Source organism: Ischnura elegans, chromosome 7 (assembly GCF_921293095.1).
Source record: "Ischnura elegans chromosome 7, ioIscEleg1.1, whole genome shotgun sequence".
NCBI lineage: Eukaryota > Metazoa > Arthropoda > Insecta > Odonata > Coenagrionidae > Ischnura > Ischnura elegans.
In genome coordinates this window covers 103,546,390-103,570,327 of record NC_060252.1, presented here as the reverse complement: position 1 = coordinate 103,570,327, position 23,938 = coordinate 103,546,390, and the positions used below count along the sequence as shown (strand labels likewise).

At 42.2% G+C, this 23,938-nt stretch overlaps 1 protein-coding gene across 1 annotated transcript in view; it reads right to left on the bottom strand.

Moving 5' to 3' along the window:
- LOC124161973 (eukaryotic translation initiation factor 5B) overlaps nucleotides 1-23,938 on the bottom strand; it is a 160,149-nt gene that overhangs the window by 91,403 nt on the left and 44,808 nt on the right. The window contains exons 18-20 of the mRNA XM_046538258.1: nucleotides 22,053-22,129; nucleotides 20,923-21,130; nucleotides 17,286-17,381 (exon numbers count right to left, since the gene is read on the bottom strand). Coding sequence (XP_046394214.1) covers nucleotides 17,286-17,381; nucleotides 20,923-21,130; nucleotides 22,053-22,129 — 381 coding nt within the window. The remainder of the gene's footprint in view (nucleotides 1-17,285; nucleotides 17,382-20,922; nucleotides 21,131-22,052; nucleotides 22,130-23,938) is intronic.

Here is a 23,938-nt window from a genome sequence, read left to right as displayed (position 1 = left end):
GCGACTCAAGAGACTTGAGACGCTATTGGAATTCGGAGAAAGCTCGCCATTAAGGTGTATATTTTGAGACCCATATTTTGGCCTACCAAAACATCTACTGTTTACCTCATCGAAGATTCTTCATTGCTTATTCCTTATAGCCGAGCATTTTTTGGCCGTTCTAGCCATCAAATTGCCCTGGACGAATGCTCTTTCGGCAAATACCGTAACAGCTTAATGCTATACTCGTTAATAAGGTTTTCCACCACTTCACGTAAATTACTTGGAGGATTTTGCGAACTGACCCGCTTGCCTCACCTCCTCAAATTGAACTTTCCTTGTAAATTCTCGGTAAGGCTCATTCACGTGCATTCAATCTATAATTGCAATTCTCTTCCCACCCCTTACCCCGCTTACCTATCACCCAATACTCTTCATTTGGATTTTAATAACCCCTTCCCGCTTTGTATTCTCCCCATCCAAAACCTGTACTTAATTTTTACTAAAAAGAAGTACCCGTTTTTTTCTCGCGTAAAATCAAGTTGCCAAACTTTGAGCGCTTGTTATTCCCATAGTTTTCATTTCAATAACTTGGAATTTTGATAAGTAAAATAAAGCCAAATCTATTGTCAACAGTTTGTAGAAAACCTGTCCCTTCCGTTTTTCACTAAGCCTGTATCACTCGACCATTTTTTCGCACGTTCCGTGCGATAGCTCCAACGATCGTTGCAATGAAGGCAGAAAAATGATCGTTTCGCTTATTTATTTCGCAATGGCTCCAGGGATATTATTCCCGTCCCTTTACCCGTCAGTCCGCATGTCCCGTTTTCTGTTGCTGAAACCGTGCGATTCAGCAGATGGGTCGAGCGGTCACTCCTAAGATTCCTGAATATCTATCGTTGGAGCCATCACTCTAAGGCTGGGGTCTCCAAAATACGGCCCCCGGGCCGGATCCGGCCCGCGCACTCGTTTCAAGTAGCGCGCGATTCTCGCTCGTGTAACTCTGTGAGACGCCGTTAGGAGCATTGCAGCGCTGTACTACACGTCAAAGTCGCCTTCAACTGTTCGTAAATAAGAAATACGCCACCGGATTCTTCAGTAGACGTTGGCATCGAATACTTCAGTCATCGGCAAATTTGCTATCCGGCCCGCGGGGCGATTCGGAACTTGGAACGTGGCCCTCGTGGCCTAGTAAATTGGAGACCCCTGTTCTAAGGGAGGGAGAAAAAAGATCGCGTCATTCAGGAGTAAAAACGTTTCCTCTCCTCGCACCCAGTGCATAGCAATCCGTCATTCCTTTTCCGATACTTCACAATTTACAATGCTTCACAATTCACGGGGGCACGTGCCCCCCAGACCGTTAAAAAATATGCAAGATTTTTAATAAGTTCCCATTATTATTGCGTTCGTTTTGTATTACGAGGTATCCTTGTGCCTCCCCCCCAGAACAAAATCCTCGATACGGCATTGCTTGTGCCCCCCCAGAAAGAAATCCTGGATCCGCCCCTGATTTACGAAAATATCTCCCGACTGGACTAGTCGGATGCTGTGGATGTCACCCAATGATCGAATATCCATTCCGTTTAAGACCTGATTCCTATATTTCCGATTATATTAGAAAAGTAATGTAATATCTTCGATACCTGCTCGTGTCACCCCGAGAGGAACAGCAATCAATGCACACAATGGGGTCGGGAAGACGAGATACAAGCGACGGGTGACACGATTGGTCAACTTGGCAACAGCGAAGGCGGAGAGGCGAGAGGGGAGGGCGGGGGCCGAGACATGAATGAACCGATAAACGGAGCTCCCTCCTTCCACATCGACCCAGGAGGGGAGGGGGAGGAGGGGGTGGGGGCTGCGGCAGCGGAGCATGGCCGAGGGGGAGGGGGCAAGACGGGTAGCCGATGACCTTCTCCAGGAGAACCCGTTCTTAATTCATCGCGTACGCGTAAAACGTTTCTATATAGTTCGGACGAAAAGTCATTCTCCGCAAGCACACAATCCGAAGGAAGGAAGGCAACAAGGAAAGAATTCGAGGGTTTCATTAAAGGTATCCTAAAGGCCGTTTTACACGGTACACGGAATTGCGCAATCTGACGTACGTGCGAAGGCGCAATCAAAATTGCGTCGTGTAAAGCGGTGAATTACTAGAACACGTGCGAGAATGCATGGATGCGAGATGGCAAAATAGCCCGTTTTAATTTCGTTCAGGCATTCGCGCAATTCCACGCCATTTTTTAAATAAATTAATGCAGCTCTAACCTGCGTAATTCCGTGCCCCGTGTAAAATGGCCTTAACGGTGAATTTAGGGGTACATGGCGCATTTTTCGGCTGCCCCCAGCCAAATTACTTCCCACATCAATTCACACTTGTATTAGACGAATAATACAGCTTACTTGTGTGGGATCAAGGGGAGGCCAAAATTTACATTCATTTTCTTGCTGAGGAGATTAAAATGCTGCCCTATATCTATCCTCATTCGAGAGGAGGTAGCCTAGTGGGCAGAGCGCATGGCTGTTGATCGAAGTCTCGAGTTCATATCCTGGATGAAGCCTTCTTACACCTCTAAACAAAATCCTCGAAATGCGGGGTGCCCAACGGATAGGATACTGCTCCCCTACCCCGAATGCCTCGCCTACTCGCCTCTGACTCTGTTCAAAGCGAGCTCTACCTTCTCCAATCCAAACCAACCCTCGGAATGAATCACTGTGTGTATGCCTTCATTGCTTTTGTTCACTACCTCGATCAGCGTTCATGGAGCACTTCTCCGTTGATAATAGTTTGTGCGATTAGTATTACTACTAGAGTGGCGGTTACTAGCATCACTACTTAACTAGCATTGTGACTAGCACCACAAAATATCCATTTACGTCCCCATTTCGAGTGAAATTTGTTTTCAATATATTTTTTTCTTGGCAGGCCCTAAGACCGAGTAGTATCACACAATTTTATGAGGGAAGTTATAATCATATCGGCCTTACTTCGTCAGCATAAAATGATATTTTATTGCAGAAACGTGATGTAAATGATCAGTTCTAAACGTCGAAGCCAGTATTAATATTCTATTAAGAACATCTGAAATTCGTGCCTTCGATACATTTTCATATGACAGGGTTCAATATATTTACATCACTAAAATCCTATCTATTTTGCTGAATGAAATATGCCCTTGATAGACGCTTGACCGACAAAAGGTTTAAATGTAGAGTTCATACAAGTCCATCTCCATTGATGGTAAGTAATTAATTGTTAATTACTTTTCACGTTTACTTAAAGTTTTCTCCCCGTAGTCTTTTCCAAAAGCAGACTCCCGAGACAATTTTCATTCAATTGGAGTCATAAAGGGTATTCTGCAGATCTGTTTTAAAAAATGCTGGTTTAAGGAAGATGGTGATATGCACCTCCTTTCGCTGACTTGGGAACCATCAGAGTGGGGGATCAAAGTTACAGTTTACGTGGGTGGGTGGAGGTATACTTTTCGCGGTCCCTTGAGGCATGCAATAGGGTGGTTTCCTATTATTTTTTTATTGCCTAAATCGAAAGATTATTACTCCTGGAGTACGCATTTCACGGCTTTACATTCTTTTATGACGATATCTATTTTTCTTGATTAAATGAAAAGTGAAAATTTTCAAGCGCGCGAAAACGCGACGGCTAAGTATGAATGCTGGGAAAACTCCGTGTGACATCGTTCTGGTTCCCGCTGCTGCAAGTGAGGTGACCTTGGAACGAGGCTTTGAGCGCTGATACGACGAAGGATGCTTTGAGGTAGCAGAGTACCCTGCTAGCTGGTAGTGCTTGGCTTAAATAAGGATTATTAATACCTTAACAAACGAAGGAAACTTTCCGACCATAGGCAACTTTAATAGGCGATTATTAAGGGATGTTTCCCTGACCTCTGTGCCTCATACATGCATTGGTAATCTCAGACGATGTAAAACTCCTATCTACTCGCACAGAAACTAGGTCCCTGTGACGTCAGGTGGAGTGGCATCGCATGGGCGCCAATCTGGCCTTTTCCAAATGCGGTTAAAATTGACCATTGCCATTCGTCTAAACTGGGATATCTAAAACCAAAAAATTTTTATATTATGAGTACACTAATGGTGGGTAACGAATCGCAATCAATGCCTTTCGTTTTCTTTGATGAAGGAAACTACCCTATTCCCGGAGACGCCTCGGAGACCTGGAGGAATAAACTATTAAAGGTATTCCACCGGGTAGGGCAAGTTTACATGGAGGATTTTATGAATCAACCCGCTCCTCCCACCTCTCAACACTGAACTTCGCTCTTCGATTCCCGGCGAGGCCGATTCCTTTCCATTCAATCAATGCATCCCATTCACTTCCACTCCCCTTCCCGCTTCCCTAACACTCTTCCCTCCGACGCGCCTTTTAACATCCCCACCCCTTTCAGAAATCACTGCATCCGAATCCTCAGTCTCCTTCGCATCTCCTCTTCCACCACGTCCATCAAGCCCGTACCAAGGATTGGGGGGGCGGGGGTAAGCCATGGTTGTTCAAGTAGTAACATTTTAGCATAGAAAATATGAATGAAACCAAAATTTTTAGAAAATTATAACGGCACTTCATTGGTTTTTCTAAATTATTTGCACGAATAAAGGGCATTTTAGTCATGCATCTTTCACAGTTATCATTTTTCAATGGGTTGAATGAAAATTTGTTCAAAACTTTCGTAGCGATCCAGTCCCGATTTTCCAAAAAGACTTACGCGATTTTTTCTAATGGAGGGGGGGGGACCTCTTGCCCCCCGCTGCGTACACCCATGATGTCCATCAATTCGTCGTTCCTCCTCCTCTCCATCCACTAAACCTTCTCCATTCTTCTCCAAACCACAACTCCAACAACAACAACGAGACACGTAACGTCATGGGAACGGTAGAGAAGATTCAACACTCATCTCCTCCTGCGTCATCTTCGTTTTCTTTTCAGGTACTGGGTGACATTTTCTTGTACCTTCTTGTATCTGTATTCAAGGTATGGGGGGCAGTCGTTTGCCTAGGTCACCTAAATCTTCTGGGACTATATTTTGGGGATGCCCGAAAGCTTTATCAGAGCTTTGGAACCGGAACTCTTCATCACCAGCCAAGCGCTCTACACATTAGGCCACTAAGTCCCTCCATAAAATATATACATCTAAAACAAATAATCGAGGAAAAATTTAAATGTATGAGATACAGGTAAATATTGAGAAGTTTATACTTCACATGCCCAGACAATTACAAAGATTATAGCCTGAGTTTTATACAAAACAAAACGCGAAGGAAAAAGATCGGTCGTACGATAGGGATGCATCGTCTCCACCCGCCACAGCACACTTGAGCTCCTTTTTTGTTCGGCTACCCAGTTCGTATCGCAGCTCGCCATTGCCAAGCTGCCCCATTGATTAAATGCATAGATAGTGAACGATGAAGATTGGATGGACCAAGTGCACCTATTTTGGGACCCGATGGGAACCGGTTCCGACCGGAGGTCGTTATTGCCCATCGGGACGATCCAATGGAACGGGCGTCGACCAGGCAACGCTGCCGTGCCGGACCGACACGCCGCGCCGCGGCCGTCCCAAGGACACCGACGGCGGTATTAATGAGGAAGGGTGATGACGACACGCGGCGGGCCGCGCGCGCCGATGGGACACGCACGCACGCGCGCAGCCCGCTCCATCCGCCGCGCCGGCCGACTGTCGGCGCGACGCACGGTTCGCGACCACATCCTTGTACACATGCGTTAAAACAGCGCACTGTGAGTGTCTGCACATACACCAAAAGCAGAGAGCAAAATTTAATACAGCATTATCTCAGAGGATTGGATGCGTTTTAAGAAAACTGGGCGAAGTAATGGATTTTATTAAGAGAATAGGTGTAGATTGGAGGGATAGACGACTGATTCGTAATCTGCACTGAGAGAACAGGTTTGGATGCTACACCCTAAACCCTTTTGGGCGGGGAGGTTTGGGTGCGCCATCAAGAATCATGCGACGTCAGAACTAACTCTTTGTATGTGAGAACCAAAGGCAAATAATGTCACACCAAACACGTCCAGTCAACGTCCTTTGGATGGGAGAACCAAAGTTATGGTTAGTGCACTCTACCGGTTTAGGTGCGAAATCTAAATCTATTGTTACGCGCTCTGGTGGTAATCTCATGAAGCTCTCTAGCACCCGCAGTTCTGTGTTCAGCCGTGGAAGCCGTAGACACGTGTGGACTTGTTGTGGGCAAAACGGGCGAACTCTGTTGCCTCTTGTGCTTCGTTGCTCTTGCTGCTCGAGATTATGGACGAGCGGACGGCGAATTTCTTATCGAAGGCTGGGCTTGGAGCCTATATCCATGTGTTCGCTGGTAAGTTGCGAGTTGTTGTTTATTCTCACGGCCATTTTGTGTTTATTCTCACCGCCATGTTGCATTAATTCTCATGCCCGCACTACCACCCTTTGCTTATGAGTTCTTCTGATTTCTATTGTTATCTCTATGTGCTTATTAAAACAAAGTTCAAACTCTCAGATCATATTTTGTCGGAAGTGCTGCTGTGCTTATTAACATTGATCTTTATTTATTGAGGTTAAATTGTCTCACGTTTCTTGTATTTCCCGATGATATTTATAATATGTCGTGATTGTATTTTATGTTATTGGCATAGAATTTGATAATGATATTAATTCTCTGTGTTTTGTGCACTTTTTATGATATTATAACGGTGGATTCATCGAGAGTCTTGCGGAGTAATCATCGAGAGCGTTGGCACGGAGTTTATTGACGAGGAAAGGAGAATGAACAAGAAGAGATTCAGAAAAATTGTGTGTTTGGAGTGAATTTTATGTAACTGTGTGTTTATAAATTCGAAATAAATGTTCCTTCTATTGTTCTACAAATGGGGATATTTATTTTTCCACCCACGCACATTACAATATGTTGAATTATGTGATAATAGATAGGTATTATGACAACTACAGAGCTAGGTTTTCTCATTTTTTAGTTGCACTGTTAGAAATGAGTTGAAAAAGAACAATATTAAAGTGTAGTGGGGCTGAATAGGAGGGAGGAAGGAGTAGGGGCGCAATCCTTTGGGCAGGTGATCTAAACTTTTCATTCGGCATCCAAACATTGTTTTGATGAGCTACCCAACGCTTTGGTTCTCACACCCAAAGTACTCGTCATCTTCTTTGGATGTAGCAACCAAAGGAGTAGTTGGAACATCCAACTCCTCATCACCCATTCCCTTTGGGTGACACAACCAAATGTATGGACAAGTCCTTTCCTTCACCTCAGCTTTGGGTGTGACACCCAAACCTACGATTCTCATATCCAAAGTGTTTTTTCAGTGTGTATATGGCGCAAGTGAGGGTAGCGGATGGAGAATCTGGGTGGGCAAGCATTGGCCGAGGTGTGAGGCAAGGCTGTCCTCTATTGCCGCTGCTCTTTAACGTGTACGCTGAAGAGATGGTAAAGGAAACGTGGGATGAGTAAGAAGCTGGAATAAAAGTGGGAGGAATGATGTTCAAATCAGTGAGATTCGCGGATGATCAGGCGTTGATTAGTCAGTCAGCGAGGGGGCTTCAGTCTCTAGAGGATGCGTTATACGAGCATTGCGAGGAGTATGGAATGAGGATTAATCACAAGAAAACTGAGGTTACGCGGTTTTGTAAAGCATCACGAGCGAGGAATTTGAGACTCAAGATAAAGGTGGGTGGTGAAAAACTTGAGCAGGTTGAGCAATTCAACTATTTAGGCAGTACGTTAGAGGAAAACGGATACAGTAGTAAGGACATCAGGAAGAGAATTGCATTAGCGAAGGAGGCGTTCGTGAACAGGAAGGAGCTTCTAAGAGGATCGTTATGAAAGAAAAGGTTAGTGAAGAGTGTGATCTGGAGTGTAGCTCTCTACGGTGCGGAAACGTGGACACTGGGGAAAGAAGACGAGAGAAGATTGGAGGCATTCGAGATGTGGGTATGGAGAAGAATGGAGAGGGTGAAATGGACGGAGAGGAAAAGGAATGACGAAGTGCTGGATATGGTTGGCGATGAGAGGCAGCTTTTAGATGAGATACGGAGGAGACAGAAGGTATGGATGGAGTTAGTGCTTAGCGGTGATGGGATGTCGAAAATGGTGTTGGAGGGTAGAATGTTAGGGAAACGAGGGAGGGGAAGGAAAAGAATAGGATTTTTTAGATAGATTGAAAGAGAGTAGAGTACAGGGAATTAAAGAAGGCAGTGCTAGAAAGGGAGTCTCCCAGACCACTTCTTGAATACTCCATGGAAACCTACCTTAATCGGTAGAATACTATAATAATAATTCGCATCTCAGAGGCAGATCCGGAGAGGGGCTATCCCCCCCCCCCTTTGGGTATCCAATTTACACTAGATAAAATGGTAATTTTTATCAGTTGTCGAACGTTACAGGAGAAGAGAGCCCCCTAGGCCCCCCAGTTCTTCCTATTCCGGATCCGCTGCTGTATGTAATGGTATTCGAAGGAGGTGACCGAGGTAATTTGTGACATGAGTGAAGGGTCGGGCAGGAAGGGTGGAGAGAGACCCGGCGTCGGCATTAGCCTCCTATTAACAAAAGGCGCCGAGGGGACCACAGCTAAACGTCCCATCGAACGGACGGAGCGCTGTACTTGCAGTCCCCCCCACAAAGCACTCAAGCAAGGATCGGGCAGTTTCTGAAAATTATCCGTTACCGCTGGGATTTCAACCCGGAACCACGGGGTGCGAAGCCAATACTCGAAATTTTGACTGTACTAGCTCAAAAAATAAAGAAACCTACGCGACTTTTTAATTTTATTCAGTTCGAGTTTCGGTAAGGTATGATATTTGTAGGACGCGGCCGACAACTTAGGTCATTTGCGCCATGAGGGAAGGGTAAGGAAGGAAGGAAGGGTGGAGAGAAACCCGGCGTCGGCATTAGCCTGCCCTCAACGAAAGGCGTCAAGGGGACCACGGCTAAAAGTCCCATCCGACGGACAAGGCGCTGTACTTGAAGTGCCTTCGACAAAGCACTCAAGCAGGGATGGGACAGTCTCTAAAAAAATTCTCCGTCACCGCCGGGATTTGAACCCAAACCCACAGGGTGGGAAGCCAACACTTCAGCCACCACACCAACCCGATCCTTCAAAGCTTATACCATTTGAATTCATAAACACTCACCAGAGAAAATATAAACAGAGTAATCAAGGTGCCTGTGCAGTTGCCAAAAGATTAGTGTTATATCGAAACCTCAACTCCAACATTATTTTGGGACAATAAAAAAGTCACCAAATTGATTAATTTCAAATAGATTTTAGAAAAATCAATACACTTCTCCTTCGTGAGAAAAGAATTTATTAGAAATAATGTATCAAATATAAATAAACTACATGAAAAAATGACGCTATCGTGGTAGTGAGCCTATCAAACCCATTAAAAACGTCATGATCTCACAATAAAAACTTTTTCTAATTCTGGTGCTTTTTTTTCAAATCCTGGTACCTCTCCTTCCTTGTGAGAGTCTCGTATTATGCAAATAAAATGTCCTAAGTAAAGAATAAAAAGAATTTTGAAAGACCAATGTCGAATGAAAAAAAATACAAAAAGGCTAAATCCCTGGCATCTGGTATTCGAAATTGCACGGAACCTGAGGGGATAGGAATGAATTTGGAAGAACTAAAACAATTTAAGAACCCAGAAAACAGAAGATGGAAAAATTAAATGGGAGAGTAAGTAAAGAACTAAGCGCCAAAAATAGCTTTGAATGATTTGCAAAAGTGTTAGTTTAGAATAGCGAAAGAGACTTATGTGAGGAATAATGCCTTTTTACGGGTCATAAACGGGATACAAAAGAAGAGTCGATTAGGAGCTAAGGAAATGTGGTCCCATCGAAGGTTGGAGAAAATCCGCAGACGAGACAAAATCACAAACAAAAAGGAGGTGAGAAGAGAACAATCGCATAGGAATAATTGGAGACAGATGAGAAAAACTCAACACCGGATTTTGCAACGCAAAAATTTGATCAAAACGCAGTAAAACTCGCTTATGACGAATTTCAGGGGATCACCATTCTATTTTTTTATAAAAGGGGTATCGTTATATCCATCCACAATAAAGGATTTTGCCCTTTAAATCACAGGATTTCCGGCAAATATTCCGTACGCCGTCTTCATTTAAGCAACAGATCCGTAAACTTTAACCATTGTCCCACCATTTCCATCAAATGGCTGAAAAGGGAAGGATTTTATGATCAACAGCAGAGCTATATAGTGATGACCATACGTAAAAACAACTGATGATAAGGTGAGGAACATTTAAGCAGCCAAGATGGCCGTAATTACTTTAAAAAGAGGAAATAATTCCCCAAGCGACGAAAGAATAGTTCGTAATTGCGGGGATTAAGTATCATCCAAACTCGTTGCATGCGGAGAAATTAACATAGGCGATAATAGGAAAGTCCAAGGGATCGGGAACTCACCTCGTTATATGCGGAGTTTCGCTATATGCGTGATCGTTGTACGCGAGTTTTACTGTATTAACAGATGACCTTTCAGAGGAACACCTAGATGAAGTTGAGCAAGGCCGTAAATGGTGTCAGGAGAGGTCGATCCCGAAATTAACCCCAGGCCCTTTTGTATGCATAGCCTCACGGGAGTCAAAACTTTTGAAGGCTCTCAACTGACATAAAAGCGGATACCGTCATTTTAACCTTACATAGCCATACTTCACCACACGAATACATTGCCAAGACATGCGGGCCCATTACTTAGGGGCCAAATGTATTCGAAACCGGACGCAGTATTTATCAAATTGTGGATCCTGCCATTGTCTTTCCTTTTTTGATTCATCATGCAGGAGTTCCATCATGTTTCGCCTGACACGATTGAATTTATTTTTTTACTGTTGCTATCAGCCGATGCGCGCGTCGATCTGCGATCTTGAGGCGGTCCCAGGGACCAGCGGCGCAGCTAGGAATTAAGGCTGGGGGAGGTTTAGGTGCAACTAATGCCGGTGTGTGTGGGGGTATGGAATACCCACCAGGATAAACGGTAGGTGCGAGATTAATAAATTGCGGAATTTAAAGACAAACGGTTCAAAATGGTGAGTTTTACGGCTTTATGAGGGTTATTTTATCAATCTGTACACTATTCTATTAGTAATACCTGTGATGTCGCAACCTTTTTTTCTTCTCAGACAATAATAATCATTCATAATCTTAGGAGCTTTATTTCCTCTTCTCCATCCAAAATGGCTCTCTTACTAACAATCCGCTGTTTACTCTCCCATCACCATAGCGCCCTCAACTCCAAACCACCAATATAAACACAAATACGCATGCAAATACAAATACAATTCAAACATCAATGCATAATCAGTCACGCCGAACATCATGGACACGACGTTACATATCAATCTAATTAAGTAAACTGGATTAAACTTAAAAAATTCTCCGAGCTCTGGGGGGGGGGGGGGGGAGTTTATCCCCCAAAATCCCCCCCTCGCTGCGCCACTGCCAGGGACAGGCGAGAAAATAGCGCGCAGGGCCGCCGCTACGGAGGCGGAGAGAGAGAGAGAGAGAGAGAGAGAGAGAGAGACGAAGAGCCCCGAGCTATCCCTAGTGACGCGCCACTTCCTCGAGCGGAAGCGCGGCACACTCTCCGGGGAGAAAGGGGGCGGGGGGGAGGGCGAACTAACTAACGACTTCCGCCGGAATAAATTTGAGCGAGGACAAATACACGGGGGCGCTTCTTAGAAGACGATATGACGAGGGAGAAGACGAAAGGGATGGCGGAGCATCTCAAGCGATCGCCGAGTTACATCCAACAGTGGCCAACCACCCCGGGAAAATCGAGGGGAAAAAAAACTCGAATAAGCACGTTTATCAATTTTTTTAAACTGCCGGTCGTAATAGGGTTTGGAATTTATTCATTCATTAAAACATTCGAAAATACCCAAAAATGGCCATTTGCGATGAATAAAATATTAAGCAAATAAATACACAGCCACATAACATAGAAACAAAAAGGAAAACGAAAGTGGTTACGTGCTATTCGAAAACTATAGAGGTGAAGACAGTCTTTATTATGAAGGTTAGGGTTTTTCATACCGGAAATGAAAATGTGATAGATGTAGGATGGGGTCAAATGAAGGGTAGGTAGGAGAAATATAAAAATATCCATTTTCGATCACTCGCATACTTATCGAGTTTTTCGCGACGAAAAGTCAACGACATTAATCCTTTCGCTAAGAATTTGATGACGTCACGAGCTATTTCAGAGCGGGTCACCGCTTTTCAGCTACCCCTTGACCTTGTGAATGTGGCTAGCGAGGTTCATTTTTGTTTACACTCTTGTGAGCGAATCCTTTCCGCAGTAAACGGTTCTTCTCGCACGAGTAAATGAAAAAGAATGCTACGTCACCAACTCATGAACGGTTGGCGGCAACTTGGGCGTTTAATTTTAACTAACGAGTGAACGGGAGATGGAAATTTATTCAGCCGTAACCTATGTAACGAATTATTTTAATTATTACTGCGATTGCGTGCTTGAATGAATCAAATCATCAGAGGTTACGACGAAAAATAACCAAATTGATATAGAGAGACGGCATTCTGTATAAAATCATCAAAATATCAAGCGCAATACTAATTATCAATTAAGAGTCTGTCCAGCCAATCAAAGCGGAAAAATTCATGCAAAATCCCAGGGTTTCCAGCGAAATTTTAAAAAATTCCAGGTTAATTTTACGTGATTACTGAATTAGATAAGGATTTTAAAACATCCAAAATTACTTCAATACTTTTTAATAATATAACATTTATGTATTGTTTAACGTTCCTAATTTAAAGACATACACTTAGTAATAGAAAGTTGACACTTAATTTATGAATGTCTCACCCGGCACCTCAAGACGTTCGTCTTAATTTAAAGAGTTATATAGATAAATATATTGTATTTAAAATTTATATTTATTCGATGCAGGCAAAGAAGTTGTTTTGACCTCTTAGTAGATGTTGACGTAGCTGAGACAGAATGTCCATTCTATTCTTCGTGTTTCATATTCTTAAGGCCGCTATACACGGTGAATGATCATGCCATCATTCATGAGATCATGCGAGAAAAATAGAACATGCTCTAATTTTCACTGAATGGTCATGCGCATGACGGTTAATTCACGATTTTTTCCGTAATACACGGCGAATGATTTAATGCGCATGGTCATTTAGCATAATCATTCGCATGAACAATCACCGTATATACCAACCTTTACTAAAGTCGAGAGTGTTTCGATTCCGTTGTCTTGCCTGACGTACGTTTCGATGCGGCTGTAAAAATTCTACCAAGATAATGCACTTAAAATTACGAAAAACGCTTTTCAAGCCAGAAAATGGGTTTTGAACTGGCATAATTTAACGCGAAATTAATTTGAAATGAAATATTTCGAAATTCCAGGTAGGAGCTAAAATTCATGAGTAATTCGTGCATAAATACAGGGGCTATAATTCGCGCACAGTTCCCGATTCTCCGAGTCACCGGACACCCTGATTAGGGCGACAACATCCAGTGCAGAATCAAAAGATTGATGCATATCCCTTGGGACCACTGGCGACCGCAGAGCCCTCCGCGGCGACGACGGCAAAGAGACGAGGTGGAGAGGCGTCGCCCACGCATTTCCGTCCACGCCCGACGGCAGAAGGAGCTATGAATACGAACTCTGCCGCCGCTTCCATCATGCCTCGTTCACATTACGATTGTCCGAGCGATCGCCCTAACGATAGTTGGCCGAAATAGCCGTGTGAATGCATGTCCTGTCAATAGTTGACGTAGTTCCGAACGTTGCCACTTTACGATGGTTGGGCGCTGGGAGACCGGAAACGGAGGCGACAATAGAAAGACGAAAAGCTCGTGAAGCTCTATTTTTTTCATGGATTTTTCCTAGGAAGGAAGAATATGGGCGGAAGAAAAATTATTCGGTGTACACACGTCGAACAGAGCAATATCTCGTCCCTGCATACCTCAACAGCTTTGATAACCTTCAATTTCCCGTTCACTTAAGATGTCAGCACTAGAGGGCAGCATAGGTTTTAATGATCGTCGTGTGAATGCACGATAGTTCCGACAATCGCTGGCACAATCGTAATGTGAATGAGGCATCACCTTCCTCTCCCTCGCACGTGTGTGCACGGGAAGCACGCACACCTGTGCGCCTCCCGGGAGGGGCGCCTCTGCCCACCGCCAACAACAGGACGTGCATCCGGCACAACAAGTCCCGTCAGCACTTTGCGAACAGGGCCGAGCGAAGCAACAGATACACCATGAACAACACCGCGGAAATCATGACCGATAGGCATGAAAACCAGGATGGAAAAAATACCATGGAATCAAGGGAGGATCCAGGATTTTATCTGGGAGGGGGGATACAAGGGTCTAACAGTCAAACTGTCCTCTCATATTTGGGATAAAAACAACATACAACAATTACTGCACGAGTATGGTACTTGAAAATGACGCCTCAGCGTTGAAATGCGTTGCACCAATAAATAATTTTCCAGTGAAAAGTTACCAAGGTTGTGTATTTTCACTTCAACATGGATTTTCACAAAGTAAAAGTCGAATCAATTGAATTCATTACTGCACGAATTTTACTTTTTATTTTAATAAAAAAGTTATTATTTGGAAATATTTATATGTTACATACATAATAATGACTGCCTTTTTTTATGCTTCCATCTAGACAGCTTATACTTTTTTATTACTAACTTGCAATCAGTAGCGGATAAATTGGTACCGATTATTTTGATCTTTGCATGTCAGGCTCTGCGGCATTAATGATTTTCTGACTTTCGCACCATACCATCTCGGTTCGCTACCTTCTTTTTTTATTTTTCTAGGGATATAACTTTTGATACCTGAATTTACGTGAGAAGTAGCCACTACATTTAAATCTATTACTGATTACACAAAGCAAAACAAACATAATGATAACAGAACCAAATCTTGTTTATGTTCAAGCGACTGTGGGGGGGCACGTGCCCCTCCGACTAAATCCACTCATGCATGGAATCACACAGTATGGGGTTGAACTCAGAGGTTTGTTTGGATAAACGAGGGTAGAGCTCAACCCAGACTAAGTGGCAGGTGTACGAAATCAACATATTTTTTGATCGAACTCTTTAGCTGATATTTATCTTGTGAGGTTTAACTCCTTTCGGTAACTATGTATTTAAGCTGCTCTATACATTTAGTCAGAGGCGGTTGAAGTACAAAAAAAGGAACTGGGCTAAGTTACATTTACGGACTTAAAAAAATTTGTAATCAGTTACAAGAACCAGTAATAATTTAAAAAATTAACTCATTAAAATAAGAAGTATAGATAGAGTTAGTTAAAAGAATGTTTTTTGGAAATGACATACAAGGCCTGTGTACCATGGTCAGATGAGTTTTCTTAAACTATGAATTGAAAGTCTTATTATAAATTGATAATAAGTAATTTGTACCAACAAATAATATATTTTACTTGCAATTCATAATGCACACCATTTAACTATAGACCAGTAAAGAAAATTATCACACGTCTCATGTAAGACTAAGAAGGAAGGGGTGGAGTTAGGAAAAAAAATCATCCTTTGTCATACATAGTAGCAAACAGGAGTCAAAAATGGTATCAATCGTCTAACGTGATGGGGGCTATGATTACGTTTCCTGTTTCCCATTTCCTCTTACCGTTAGGTCTGCAACAACACTGCTCATTATCACTTGAAAATTTATGCACATGGGGATACACTAGTCCACAAGGCAAATGGTTTCTCAACTCTGCTATGGTAGGGTATGTGGCAAAAAGTAACAACATCAGAAAGCAATGGGAATATAACAAATACTTGTTAAATTAAAAAAATATGTATCATCAAAAGTTAAATTTATTCCTTACCTGTACCTCAGTAAATTTTAATCGGTCACTAACCAACCCTAATAACTCTATTTCATTTGTCCTACAGGTTTATAAGGTAAGAACTCAACCCCAAGCCAAACATATTAGATGTGACTCTCAGGATTTTTGTAGATGTGGACACTGCTACTTCATACGTAATATGTACATTGATAGTAATTGGGATCCTTTTAAAGTAAACTATGAGCCAGAAAGTAAGTCGGAATGATCATTAAGGTATACTGAAGGTCAATTTGACACTGTCACTCAATTCTCAATTGTCAGGCATACCATCTGCATTGTGGCATTTTTTAGTGTACCCCCACCCCCCCCCCCAGAACTCTGCTCTCCGAAATCTGCCCTCCGAACTCAGCCAACCGAATCAGCCTCCGAATCAGCCATACCTGGAGGTCAAGACTTATATAGGTAGTACGGCGGAGGAATACCTACTCCTTGGAAATCAAGGGGAAGTGGGTGCTGAGGCATAAGAATGCAGTTTGGAGTGAGAAGTACTCCACTTGTCCTATCACAATTCTCTCTCCCTCCAACACCTCATCCCATTATGTCTTTCCCCTCCTACAATTCCAATGACTTGCCTCTACCAGCTATCACCCCACTTGGTTATGTCTCCAACCCAGTAGATAAAGGAGAGAAAACCTGGCGGTACGCGGTTCTACCCCAACCCCGGCTTGGATGACGGACGTTTTGCAGTGGTGCCAATCAACAGATGCGCCTACCGGCAGATTTACACCGATGCAGCTAACTTGAATATCGCCCGCCCTATTACCCCTCCACTACTTTGCAAATTCCCTCCCCTCCACCCTGACACGTTTCGGAGGTCGGCAAGCTCTCTCTTGCACCGGCGCTCGCGGTGGACAGATGGCTCGGCTGAGATGGGTGATTTCTGCAAAATCATACAGCTTGTACTTAGTTTTTGGTAATGTTTCCTATGAGATCATTAGTTATCACCGTTGTTTTCTGTAATAATTCTGATTTTGAATATTTCTACTTCTAATAGATATTGATTGCAAATGACTCGTAATTTTTTGACAATTGTTTCTTTGAATGCTGATTATTCTTGTTTGTGGAGTCTTTCCCTCAACCAGCTAGTGACAGACGATCGGAGTTCCCTGTGTCTGGGGCTTACGTTCACAATCTCGAAGATTTAAAGACGTAACGCCACAGCATAAATCATGGTACCAGTTTTTTTCACTCACCTAGTAAGGTTTGCAGCCAAAAAATATAAAGCGACTCAATAATAATGCAACACTTGAATTTTCTTTCGCCAACATCGCAGCATATGCCAACGATGATAATCTACATGATCCAAAGCTGGAACACAATGTTTGGGCATGCATAGAATGAGAAAGAATAACAGAAAGTAACAGCACTCACTTCTTTGCTGGGTACACAAATGGGAGTTCCTTCCTTCACTACGCCAGCTTCCACCATCACACCAACAACAATGGGATCACGGGAATTGAAGATAAACTGTTCAAAAACAGAAAGATTTCCGATTTAGAACATTCGTGAATTTAGGTAATCCTTCATTTAACTAAATCAAGTGTTTCCTGAGACAAAGGGGACCCCTAAAATTCACTCATATAAAAGGAAGTACACCAAAAACTGCACCGACCAATCTCCAAATATACCGTATTTCTCCGAATAAAGTCCCCCCCCCCTAATTTTGAGCCTTCAGTTTCAGGAAAAGTAAAAAAAAATGCGTTTGAATATTGTCCCCCCCTTTACTTTTACCTTGGGCATTTTTGAAAAAAAAAGGGGGACTATATTCAGATATAAATGGTATCCCATCCATCTATGCACTACTTCAGGAGTTCAACGGAAAATCCCATAAATGTTTCTTAACGATTAGATGTAATGAAATCCAAAATATAATTTTGAGTAGCTGCTCCTATTGTAACTTAAGCTCCACACAAAACTCTTGATTTCAAGCCCAAATAAAACAAAGAATTTGGTGTTCATACTTTTGAAGTGTATGATTTTATTTTGTAATGAAGAGAACTGGCATTAATTACGTACATACAAAGAAATAGCATAATTGAGCATGGAATTTAAGATTTCTGTTTTGGTTTCACTTATTGAAATAGCTAGCAGTCAGTTGATTTGGAGCGGAAATAAGGATATACCACAAGAATGAAGACATATGGCAACCATGGCATCAGAAAACGTGAAGCCCAACTAGAAATATACTGAAAATGGGAGATAGGGTGGCCTCCACCTACCCTTACTACGGAAATGAAGTGCTCAATCCAAGACAAAAATATTGGGTAAGACGGCCATACCAATGACATATGCCTAAAAAATCCAACTAGACATGAAGGAAGTTTAGAAGGCACAGACAAGGCAAAATCCAAAAAGCCAAAGTGAACTTTTGTAAAGGACTTTCCTGGAGACCATGATGACCTACAGATTATGACGATGATCAATTACTTCTGATGCACAGGGCACAAGGTACTGCTCTAATCTTGTGGTTATGCCCTATCATGGCATTTGCATGGACTTGGATATCAGACATGAATTTCCATACATTAGCATTTAAATGTAAAATACTCTTCTATGACAATTAAATAGTGATTGTTCATATGAGGACATATTGAAAAGTAAGGTCTCCTATTTTTTATCTCGTGGAAAATCAATTTATTCTCAACTTTGCGTACTTCATTAAAAAGGTTGAGCATTTACCTACTTTTCTGCCTAGTCGCCTTGATGATCAATTACTTTTTGCATTCTTGTAGACAACTTTTTAATACCAGCGTCATACCACTCTCTCGCCGTGTTGCGACGTGACGACTGCTCTTGCACTTCTTTGTCCGACTTGAATTTCTGTCCCCCGAGGCGTTTTTTGAGAGTGGAAAACAAGTGGTAGTCGCTAGGGACAACTTCTAGGCTGTAAGGAGAGTGGTTGATGATATCCCAACAGAATTCATTGAGTCGGGTGATCGTTTGACATGACACATCTTCCACCATCCACCATCTTCATTAGGACCTTTCTTCATCTCATGAAGACTGATTCTCTGTTTATTGCACACCATCTCATCAATTTGAGCTGCAGTTGATTCCGGCAAACTCGGCTGCCGTCACCACTGCTCATCGTGGACGTTGTCCCGTCCATCAGAAATTCCCGGCACCACTTCAGTACGTTTTTGATGTCCATAACACTTCCACTAACTGGCTATGAATTTCTACTACAGAAACCTTTTTTACATTAAAAAAACAAATGACTGAGCATAGTTTGCACCTGATATGCGGAAGTTAAGCGGATGCTCCATCCTAAACGACTGACAGACAGCGACTGAGTAGCCTAAGGCCACATGGGTGGTTCTAAACTTTGGCATAGAAACCAAGGAATGGAGTGCAGAGTCAAATTTTGGCTAGTGACTCGCATTCGGAAATGGTGATGTTGTAGACCCTAATTTTCAATACGCCCTCATATTTTCTTCACAAATGAAACTTCTTAGAAAAAATAAAAGTAATTAACAATGAAGTTACCGCCTATTACAGCAGCTAAAGCTGTGGCTTAATTTTATGCCACATGCCATAATCTATCAATTGATGAACTTTAGAGCATAAGGAAATGAGCATTACACTGCTGACCATCAGTATTAAAATCTGTGCAAAGAGATAAAGGGACACACCATGGCACTAAATAATAGTATGTACTTTGCTCCTTAAGGCCTGTTTACACGATACATTAACATGTGCGAATTAATGTACGTTGGCGTGAATGATGTTTGTGGACCGGAATGGAACCTGTACGAATGCATGAACCAAATTAGAACAGGTTCTATTTTCTGTGCATGCAATCGCACAAGTTGGGTGGTTACACGGTGCATTTTGGTGTCCATTCTCGCGCTCATACATTTAGACATTAACCTGTACGTGTTAATGTACCGTGTAAACCGGCCTTTATACATCTGAAGCATAAGATAATCTGCACACATTTTCCAAGGGTTACACACACATGGTAACCAACATAAAAAAGATATAATATGAAAATGACCATACTGTGTGCTAGGAACGTTAAATGCATACCTATTAGTTTTACCACTGAACCCAATGGCTGATGGTTTCAGCACCATCCCCAGCAGAGAGAAGATCGGATATGATTGGTCATACGTATTATGTGGTGGCAACTTGTGTTCAGTTATTAAAATTTAATCATGCTCTCAATAACTGAAGTCTCTGAACTTGATAAATACATTACTGATGGACGGATGCCTTTGACTTCAACGTCAATTAAATAAGTCTGAGTGGTAAGTTACCGACAGGATTTTCTGCATTCAGGTTAACCTCATAAATGCAGGAATAGAATGATTAACAACTTTGCCATTTCCACAAAGTAATTTATTGACACCGATCATGGTTTCGTTAACGACCACCTTTACCCTTGTCGCTCCCCCCTCCGCCACTTTCCCCCTTACTCATCCACCCACCCCACCCACAGTGACGCCAAACCCAGCTCCAACCCCAACCGTTACCTCTCCCTAACCAACGGCTTCCCTACCCAACCTTCTGCTGTATATACTGTCAATTTACCTGCATTTTTCACCTTGATAATGTTCCTCTGTAACGAAACCATGGTCGGTGTCAATAAATTACTATGTGGAAATAGCAAAGTTGTTGATCCTTCTATTCCTGCGATTATGGATTTCCACCAAGTTACGCCCGCTACTATTGATTATAACCTCATAAAGTTTGTGCATCTGGTTAAGGAAAGAGAAAACATGTTTCTGGGCTATTGCACCTTAATAACAGAGCTTTATGGAAAAAGGTGCAACAATAAACCACATATGGCCCAAGAACTACGTTGTGGAACACTTCAGCATTTATCAGAAGCATTTACTCTACACCATCTCAAATTTTATTCATTATGTACTTCAATTGCTATACTCTACTCACCCAATCACCTTTCCAAAGTTTCAATTCTTGGCCTCCAGGTGTCAGACACTTCATTTGGATTTGCGATTATTCATGCATGCACACACAAGCAAACTTCCATTTCACCTCTCACCTGTGGTAACACTTTGAGCTTGCATGGGAAGACTGCAATGTGCTTGAACTGGTCCCTTTTGCGCTGCCTCAACTCATCTCTATACGCTGTGAATTTGTCGAAGAGGTGATAAATGATGTCTGCCTGGAATATTTTTACACCCAAAGTGTCCGCCAACTCCTGGGCATCTCGCTCAACTTTGACATCAAAAGCAAGTATAGTAGCATACCTGTCGACAAACATTAGTCATATATTACTCCTGGAAATAGAAAACAATTATACTATTTCTTTTCACAGAAGATAGCCCAAACACACAACCCAAACATTTGAAACGGCTTCATCCCAAGTAGACAATAAAGGATGAAATACATACCTCGTTTTTGATAACACAGAATAAAAATTTAATAACATGGATAATGTAAAAATTTCACCTGAAAAAAGACTTAGCTTCTGAATATGGCGCTTGGCGCTCATTTTCTCATGAGAATTGTCCACTTTGAAAGGATTTTCATCTAGCATATTAGATAAGTATATGCCTTATATCTCCGAAAATAGTCCCTCTCTGAATATAGTCCCCCCCCCCTAATTTTGATGCTTCCGTTTCGGAAAAAATTAAAAAATGCATTTGATTAAAGTCCCCCCTTTACTTTTACCATGGGCATTTTTTGGGAAAAGAGGAGGACTATATTCAGATAATCACGGTAATTGTAATAAATTATTCTTACAATAAAAAAATAAGTTAAAAAATATAATAGCACCATAGGTTTTGGTATGTACATATCTTCAATTATCAATCTTTTACAATACATGCCATAGGTATATGAGAGTGATTATTCAATATGAATGCTTTATTGCCACACAATACCATATTTTCCTTTAAACATAATAGTTCTCATGAAAATGTCTGATTGAGTGAATAAATAGATGAAAAGAGGAATCATAAGAGTTTTTGAAAGTGGAAATCGTGGCATACTAGTGAAAGCTTGAGCAATTTCACTTTCATGATGATGAACTTAAAGTAAATCCATGGGCAGGAAATACAAATGGCAATTAAAGTCAGAAGAAAACAATAACAGGCTCCAGGTAAAGTAGGTAGGGCTGTCACACTACGTCACTAATCGGTAAAAAGAACAAAAAATGTGATTACTTACTGGCTTTCATGTTCTAACATGGCTGATGCCCTCACCACATCTTTCTTCACAACAGGTCCAATTCGAATTCCAGAATACTGAAAATAAGACAGGCAAAACTTTAGCCATTGCACTTTTTCCACATTGAATTTTTATCTATGCCAGTAATAGATGCACTCAATAGATATCAGAAACAAATTTCTCTGAATATAGTCCCTCTCAAATATAGTCCCCCTAATTTTTGACAATTCTACCAAAATTCAGAGGTTTTTTTTTTTCACCTACTGTAAATATACGAATTCAAGAGAGAAGTGGCCAAGTAAATACTGTGAATGCTTAAGTTATTAAAGCTTCCCTCTAAAGCACCTGATAGTAACACCGAATGAGGGAGATGGATCTCTCGAATAAGACTTGTATTTACTTTGTAATATTTCTAACCCAGCCGCATGAATGGCGGAGAAATATACAAGAATTGCCATGAGAAAAAATTAATATAAATAAATTAAAAATAATTTTTTTCTCATGGCAATTCTTGTATATTTCACCGCCATTCATGCGGCAGGGTTAGAAATATTACAAATACCGCTTTGCCCTGCTTTAGTGCAGGTTTGAGGCTCTCAACCGGTTGTGGCTTCCTGGAAGTCCTTTCTCCCTCGCGTTGCCATCCTCGATGGACTGCGAGGGCCTAACACCTAGTACCATGAGCCTCGGTATAATTGCCATGGGAATTAAAGTACCTGGATAGCGTAGTAGCCTGTGCAGTGGCCCGGAAAGCAAAAGGTCCGTGGTTCGATTCCCAGTCCAGGGGAATTTTTTCTCATGGCAATTCTTGTATACTTGTTTTTACTATTTGACTGACATTTTTATGCAGGTTAAGAGCTTAAAATGTGTACATTTATTTTATCATTAATGGCTAAAATTGAAGCAAAGAACAGAAAGAGCACTTTGGTTTCAATTAATGATTTTTTCACATTACCATTAACCATGAATATGACCCTGCCTTTTGACTGATAAGTGATATGCTTCACTACTGGAGTAGGTTCACTTCTAAAGACATGGTCTGATACCAATGTTGTCAAACAAAAACAATTTAAAAGTGTAACAATTCTTAATTGAATTCTTACTTATCAATTAATTTCTAGTGGAAGAGAGCACAAGAAAGTGAACATATAACATTTTTCTTTGTTACTGACTTTATAAGATGCAAAAGACATAGTTGCACCTATACCTTGTTCGCGAACTGAAGGCGGCTGACCTTGAGCGTGCTCGCAACCCACCCACTCTTCTAGCCAATCACAGAAGAGCGACAGGAGAAAGTGTGCAAGAGCCCGCAGTCTCTCTCCGAACTCCGTTCCGTCCACTTCGCTCTCCAGCAGGCAGTGTTGCCAAGCGGAATCTTTGGAGATCGCCGAGCTTTCGCCCGAGAGCCTGTCGCCCGAGAGCCTTTCGCCCGTGAGCCTGTCGCCCGAAACCCTTTCGTCCGGTATCCGGAAAAATGGCAGAAAGGAGGGAACTTCTCCACCGCCAAGGACGGGAAATCGTGCATAAAGTGCATGATTATTTTAAAAGGGAGGCAGAAAACAAGGAGACATTAGTTAGCGTCACCCAAGTGCAGAAGAGGACTGCCGACGCCTGTGGAGTGAGCAAGCGCACCCTGCAGCGTGTTCTCCGGGAAGGACGCGATAGCATCGACAACTCGGGAGTCGTGCTATTGGCTTCTCCCTCTAGGAGAATGAAAGGCAAGGATGTCACACAGAAGATAGACGACTTTGATAAAGACGCCATCCGGAGAAAAATACTCGGATACTACGAGAGGAAAGAGTATCCCACTCTGCAGAAGCTACTTGTGGATCTCAAGAGAGAGATGGATTTTCAGTGGGAAAGGACCTCCCTCTACCACATAATTA